General features: G+C 36.6%; 2 protein-coding genes across 2 annotated transcripts; one reads left to right on the top strand and one right to left on the bottom strand.

The window, feature by feature from the left end:
* The first annotated feature begins 431 nt into the window (after positions 1-431).
* LOC141712831 (phospholipase D alpha 1-like) lies at positions 432-3,402 on the top strand. Its single transcript, XM_074515921.1, has 3 exons — positions 432-606; positions 765-2,664; positions 2,759-3,402. Exons 1-3 carry the CDS (start codon positions 502-504, stop codon positions 3,190-3,192), a joined length of 2,439 nt encoding a protein of 812 aa, XP_074372022.1. The 5' UTR covers positions 432-501; the 3' UTR covers positions 3,193-3,402.
* Positions 3,403-3,569: 167 nt separating this feature from the next.
* Positions 3,570-4,412, bottom strand: LOC141710894 (3-ketoacyl-CoA synthase 11-like). Its single transcript, XM_074513390.1, has one exon. It carries the CDS (start codon positions 4,306-4,308, stop codon positions 3,805-3,807), a length of 504 nt encoding a protein of 167 aa, XP_074369491.1. The 5' UTR covers positions 4,309-4,412; the 3' UTR covers positions 3,570-3,804.
* Positions 4,413-7,962: the final 3,550 nt, after the last annotated feature.

The raw sequence follows: 7,962 nt of genomic DNA, 5'->3' as shown, positions 1-7,962 counted from the left end.
TTAGTGATACAAATGATATCCAATTAAATTTGATAATTAAACTGATATATTACCTTCAGTTGAATGACCATTTTAAATATTTAACCCCTAAAAATTTTACTAATGTTAACACCAAAACTGTAAGAATGTTTAAAAGTAGGTACGATGTAGAAAACATTGCTAATGCAACATTTTTCAAGGACTAGTTAAGCTTTTTTAGACCAAAAACTACATGCATGAATGTAGTTTGAGACTGTTTTATATGTCAGCTGAACATACGGAGATTATAAATAACTTTTACTGGTGAAAATGTAATGGCTTTACCAAGTATTCTTGTGATGGCTAGTTTCACGGATCACTCTATATTTTTCACAAACTAAGCATATTAATCTTTTCATCTATTAAGTCTCCTCTCATGTATTTTTATTCAGGTTCCAGTTTCACAGACTGTACAACTTTCATATATAATTGTTTAAGTTATTTTAGTTTAACATCCTCATTTCATATTATTCAGAATAAAAGATGGCTGATGTTCTACTTCATGGCACTCTTCATATTACCGTCTATGAAGTTGATAAGCTTCATATCGAAGGCGGCGGCGGCGGCGGTGGTGGATTCTTTAGTAAGGTAACAGAATGAAATAAATTAAATGCAACTGTTCGCAATTTTGATGTAATTTATAAGAAACGTTTGATGCATTACAACCTAAATGTATATTTGTAGATGCATTCATAACAAATTTATATTTTTGTGATTTTACATTTCTATCTTGTGAAATTTTGCAGATGAGGGAAAACATTGAGGAGACAATTGGAATTGGCAAAGGCACAGCAAAAATATATGCAACTATTGATCTTGAAAAGGCTAGAGTTGGGCGTACCAGAATGATTGAACATGAACCCAACAATCCTAGATGGCAAGAATCTTTTCATATCTACTGTGCTCATCACGCAAATAATGTTGTATTTACCGTCAAGGACGACAATCCCATTGGTGCCACCTTGATTGGAAGAGCTTTCACGCCAGTTCGTGAGCTTTTACAAGGGGATAAAATTGATAAATGGCTTGAGATCGTGGATGACGACAAAAATCCTGTTAAGGAAGGTTCTAAAATTCACGTGGCGCTGCAGTATTTTCAAGTTACTCAAGATCGTAGTTGGGGTCGTGGTGTTATGAGTACCAAGTTTCCTGGAGTTCCTTATACATTTTTTACTCAGAGACAGGGTTGTCGAGTTTCTTTGTACCAGGATGCCCATGTGCCCGATAATTTTGTGCCAAAAATTCAACTTGCTGGTGGAAAGTGTTATGAGCCTCATAGATGTTGGGAAGATGTTTTTGATGCAATTATCAATGCAAAACACTTGATTTACATTACCGGCTGGTCTGTTTATACAGAGATCACGTTACTAAGGGATTCAAAGAGAGAAAAGAGTGGAGGAGACGTTAAGCTTGGTGAGATTCTAAAGAAGAAAGCAAGTGAAGGTGTAAAAGTTCTTATGCTTGTTTGGGATGACAGAACTTCTGTTGGTCAACTAAAGAAAGATGGACTGATGGCTACCCATGATGAAGAAACAGAGCAATTCTTCCAGGGTTCTGATGTACATTGCGTGTTATGCCCTCGTAATCCTGATGATGGTGGTAGCATGGTCCAGGGTTTAACAGTTTCTACCATGTTCACTCATCACCAAAAGATTGTGGTGGTGGATAGTGAAATGCCTAATAAAGGATCACAGCAGCGGAGGATTGTAAGTTTTGTTGGTGGTATTGATCTTTGTGATGGTAGATATGATTCTCCATATCATTCACTTTTCAGAACTTTGGACTCTGCACATCATGATGATTTTCATCAGCCAAACTATACTGGTGCAATAATCACAAAAGGTGGACCGAGGGAACCCTGGCATGATATTCACTCCCGTCTTGAAGGCCCAATTGCCTGGGATGTATTGTTTAATTTTGAGCAGAGATGGAAGAAGCAAGGAGGAAAGGATTTACTTGTTAACCTGAGAGAGCTTGATAATGTCATCATCCCACCATCTCCGGTTACATACCCCGATGATGAGGAGACATGGAATGTTCAACTGTTCAGATCCATAGACGGTGGAGCTGCTTTTGGCTTCCCTGACACACCTGAAGATGCAGCTAAAGCAGGACTTGTCAGCGGAAAGGATAATATAATTGATCGAAGTATTCAAGACGCTTATATCCATGCCATTCGTCGTGCAAAACACTTCATTTACATTGAGAATCAGTATTTTCTTGGGAGCTCATTTGGCTGGAAGTCTGATGATTTAAAAGATGAGGACGTCAATGCTTTACATCTTATTCCAAAGGAACTCTCACTGAAGATTGTTAGTAAGATCGAGGCTGGGGAAAGATTTGCAGTTTACGTTGTTGTCCCAATGTGGCCAGAAGGCATACCAGAGAGTGGATCAGTTCAAGCCATATTGGACTGGCAAAAGAGGACAATGGAAATGATGTATAAAGATATCATTCAGGCACTCAAGGAAAAGGGAAGGGATGATGACCCTAGAGAATATTTGACATTTTATTGCCTTGGAAATCGAGAGGCTAAGAACAGTGGAGAATACGAACCTACAGAAGGACCAGAACCAGACTCAAATTATTTAAAAGCCCAACAAGCTCGACGCTTCATGATATATGTTCATGCCAAGATGATTATAGGTATGATGCCAACTTCCAAAATTCTGAATTCTTATTAGAAAACGTAATGCTAGTTGATGATGAGTCTATTAAATAACATTGTTTCTTGTGGTAGTTGATGATGAGTACATAATAATTGGATCTGCGAATATCAACCAAAGATCAATGGACGGTGCCAGGGATTCCGAGATAGCTATGGGAGGATATCAACCACATCATCTTGCATTAAGGCAACCAGCAAGGGGTCAAGTCCATGGACTCAGAATGTCGTTATGGTACGAACACCTTGGCATGATCGATGACACTTTCCAGAATCCCGAAAGTGTAAACTGCATCAAGAAAGTAAATCAGATGGCAGATAAGTATTGGGAGCTGTTTGCAAGTGAGAACCTGGAAAAGGACTTGCCTGGACATTTGCTTAGATACCCTGTTGAAATTACACGTGATGGTGATATTAAAGAGCTTGGAGGCATGGAATATTTTCCGGACACTAGTGCGAGGATTCTTGGTGCTAAATCTGATTACATGCCCCCAATTCTCACAACTTGATGGCCTTTACTGGAAGATCTTTCTTTCATTTTTAATAATAAAATTTAAAAACAACCCTATCTTTTCTAGTAATAATATAGTGATCGACAAGATAATAACTTAGATGAGTATTTCTTTTCACACTACATTCATGGCATGCCGCGACATGTGCGCATGGTTTTAATGAGATCAATTGTTGTTTTTGCTGATAAGTGAATACACTTTACTGTATCTTTGAGTATTTATGCTTTATATGTTCTTGTTAGATGATATACTACTTCAGTTAGCAAATATTTGAAAATATTTCTTGTAAGAAGTAATATAGCAACAATGTATCTTCAACAAAGACAACCAACCACGAACACGTAGGCTTTGCAGAAACACTCACGTAATTATAAAAGTTTTAAAAGTTAAACTTCGTTACGACAGCCAGGACATTACTTCAGAATTTATATTACAAGCCATCTTCTCCTTGAGGAACTAGGGAGCCAGAATGTAAAGTATTCAAGTCAAAAGTAGAAGCAAAAATCATGTGAAATAACCGTTTATATTGATTACCATTCCTAAAATTGACATTGATCACATCACACAAAACTATCAATCACACGGTATGAGAAGTAGCAGCAGTTTTGTTCAAGAAGCCATTTGTGTAACTCTAGGGACATGCACCGGAAAGTCATCAATTTCATCAGTCCAAGGATTCTTTTCCTTAGCAGGATTGATGGTCCTCATGGCTCGCCAGACCGCGCTGTTGCACTTGAAACCCGATCCGAATGCAATCTGCCAGGTCCGATCGCCCTTTCGGATCCTCCCTTTAGCCTCCATATATGCCAATTCATACCACAACGAGCTACTAGAAGTGTTACCAAACCTGTACAGCGTCATTCTTGAAGGCTCCATGTGCCATTCTTTAAGTTCAAGATCCTTCTCTAACTCGTCTAATACAGCCCTTCCTCCAGCATGAATGCAGAAATGTTCGAACGCTAGCTTAAAATCTGGAATGTAGGGCTTGATCTTGAATTTAAAGATTTTTCTAGCGGTTAATGTTGCAAAAAATAAGATTTGTTCGGACATTGGAAGGACTAAGGGCCCTAGCGTCGTGATGTTGGTTTTCAAGGCCTCCCCTGCCACGGCCATCAAGTCTTTTGATAACGACACACCAATTTTGTTGTCTTTATCCTCTTTTTGGAACACACAGTCGTAGCATCTGTCATCAGCACCTTTGTGAGTGCGTACAGTGTGGATGAATTGGTGTCTCATAACAGCTTAGAGCGTCTTATAACAGCTTGAATTGGTGTCTTAAACTCAAGTATTTTGTGTATTTGACGCGTTTTCTAGTGTTTTTGCATTTCAGGGAATAACTTGCTTAGATATGTGGTTTTCATCAAATAAAGCTTAAGGAAGTACTTGGAATCAGTCTAGGGGTGATGAGCAAAGAAATCAACACAAACAGGAGCAAAATGAAGAATTTTCCAGAGGGATAACACGCGACCGCGCACTAGGAGCACGCGACCGCGTGCCAGCAGGCGACCGCGTGGAGGGAGCAGGCGACCGCGTGCGTGCGGAATTTCAGATTCTGATTTTATTTGTTTTCAATTCTGTTTGGGCTTCTGTTGGCGCGGTGACTCCTGGACTCTTATATAAACCTTATGGGAAGACGCGGTGACTCCTGGACTCTTATATAAACCTTATGGGAAGACGTTTTCTTCAACAAGAGCGAAGGCAAGAAGATTGAGAAGATCGTTTTAGCACACAACAACGAAGAAGAGGGATCATTAGTTTATCTCGTGATTCTTTTAATTCGTTATAACCGTGAATGCTAGTTTTCTCTATGTTTTGAACCTTAATACTCTTGTGACGTACTTCACTATTTATTAAGTATTTTTTTCAGCCTTATATAGTTGTGTTATTAACATGCTTTTATATGAACCCATGGTGACGATGAGTTCTATTAGGGCCTAATCGTTATCATGGGGTTCTAATGGATTTACTTATGGATTTCTATAGTTAATTTGTTCCGATACCTTAGTGTGTGGTGATTGATTGATATCCTGGTATTGGTTGTGCTTATTCGTCTTATGTGCGTAACTAACATATAAGATAGTGTGTTAATCTCTATTGAAGCGACAGTGAATATAGAAGTTTAGAAATTGCCATGCTAGCATAGGTTCATGTATTTGTTATGCATGATTCATAGGTAATATTAACCATCTTACTTGCCCTATATAATCACGATAGATAACTTGCGCATTAAACCGTTATATTTTCAATTCTTATAGACATATAAGGACCAGCATAATTGGTGTCTATTCAACTTCTATCTCTTTTGTGGATGCTTGGTAGTAGGGTATTCGTACAACGAAAGTTGGTGTTTACTAGTTTCGTGTTATCTGATTAGTGTCATCACCATCACATGCTAAGGTTAAGAACAATGACTTGGAATGAAGTAGTAATGAAGTTAGAATTCCATGTTTGTCATATATAGTAATTCAACCTCAATTCTCTTAGTTAATGTTATTTAGTATAATTTCTTAGTTTAATAAAAACCCAATTTGTTATTTGTCTTAGCATTGAGCGATAACCATACATTGTTGCATAGGTGCATAAATTGAACTTACCCTAAACCAGTCTCTGTGGGAACGAATCTGATTTATATCTTATACTACTTGCGAACGTGTATACTTGCGTGAATATTAGCGCGTGTTTTCGCCCTAACAGTGGTTAAGATATTTACCTTAAGAAGTTTTACGATTTCGGTTGTCTAATGGAGGTCCAAGTTTTCAACAATCACCATGTATCCCATCGCGAAACGATCTACGTCTTGAAGGTATCCACGAATGATCGAACGGAGGATGAGCGTGTAGTAGCATTCGTAAATCAGAAGCCGCATTCTCTCTCTCTCTCTCAAGCTGATATGGTTTGTATTTTATCTTATAAAGATGTAAAACCCTAGTTAAGGCTTAATAACATATTATATAGGCAAGAGAAAAAGACTTCTAACCTTAAACTAATTTAAAATTTTAATAAATTCAAAAATCCTAGTAATTAATAATTAAGGTTTACTTAATCCTCCAATAACTCAATTTCGGATTTAATAGTAAATTCGAATTTCCTATTTATTTATTTAATTAAGTCTTACTTACTTAATAAAAAATAATTTGAATTACTTACATTCAATCTAAATCCGAATTTAAATTAAATAATCCTCCAATCATTCTTTCTGTGACCTTTTAGGTTATTATTACATTGACCACAATTTTAAATCTAATTTAAAATCATAAATAATGAGCGACATCTAATAATACATCATTGCTACCCAAATAATAATAGTTAAATCGATGATCGATTAAACCTTTCGTGAATAATGTACAATGTAATATGATCCCTTTAACCATATATTATAGATTAAACTCAAGGCATGTTATATATCATCCTCTTCATGGTTTAATCCAGGTTTCCTTGATCAATGATTAAACTATCAATTCAAATCAGCATTTGAGCGCGGCGCCATACATTTAATAGTCTAGCTCACACAAGAGGCCAATAATATCACTCCAAAAATAGAAGGGTTAAATCTTTTCTAGATAATTCATATTTCTCATATGATTCCTAATATACTCGAAATCCACTTTTATCATTATCCGGTCAAAGATAACTTTTAATGTAATCAAAGTATATTAATTATTGTATAGAAATATAATTGTTACAACCGGTATTTAGTTATTAGTAGTTGAGTTGTATTTAGATATTTGTGTGTAATTATTATAAACTTGCATGAATATGTGTCAATTAGATGTTACGAAAGGACTAAATGAACCTTTGAGCTTCATGTCTCCCAGTAAAGAAATATGGTTAATAATGGTATTAGCCTGCTATCGTTGCTTTGATTGAAACTCTTCTGCAATTTTATCTGCTTCATGTCATGTATGTACATCAGGATCAGGAATGTTCTTCACGAATCATGAATGGTGATTATGTTACCTCCTTAGAAGGATTCGATATGATATGAATGGACTCCGTATGGTTAGCTATTAAAACTTCATGGAAAATGAATGACTATAGTAGGTCAACGGTGGGCCATAATAATGCAGGAATGATTCTGCGAGTAATGAGCCAATTACTTACAACCGTGAGAGTTGTATTAGAATGGATGTTGAGAGTGAGTACCACTAATCGGGTCGTGGTGGTGTATAAGTTATCATTGATAGGCTAATAAAGTCGATTATATACCTATTGAATACTTATTCCTTCTTATCAATAGAGAGTCGTATTACTATACGAGGAAGGTTGCGATGCAAACATAGAATTTTAATAACGATGACGTCTAGAATGAAATCCCAGATTTGATTTTCGATGTCGAGGGAGTTTCAAAGGTGATTGTTTATAAGCTCGAGCAAGAGCATGGGTCCATCGAATGATAGACGGAATAGTAAATATTCAGACACGTGAAATACGATGCTATAATACTTGATGTTGATATATATATATACGTATATGTTTTGTTCTCCTATGACAAACCTCTATAGTTCAGAGGTAGATTCCAAGCCAGATATTTTGTGGCAGTATATTTTATATATATACAATTCTCTTCGATTCGTTCTTTTCTCTCCTTTTCAGTTCATATAAGCTGAGAAGAAAAACCCTTCCAGAAGGGGAGGTATTGCCGAATGACTATCTATCTGTGTGATAGAAGCCTAGTAGGATACCATCTATTATTTAATTGCTTGTCAAGTACTAAAGGCTGGCCACCTTCTATACTAACTATGCAATGTAACAAGTGTTCATGATCAT

Source organism: Apium graveolens, chromosome 3 (genome assembly GCF_009905375.1).
Source record: "Apium graveolens cultivar Ventura chromosome 3, ASM990537v1, whole genome shotgun sequence".
NCBI classification, from domain to species: domain Eukaryota; kingdom Viridiplantae; phylum Streptophyta; class Magnoliopsida; order Apiales; family Apiaceae; genus Apium; species Apium graveolens.
This window is presented reverse-complemented; position numbering and strand designations above follow the sequence as displayed.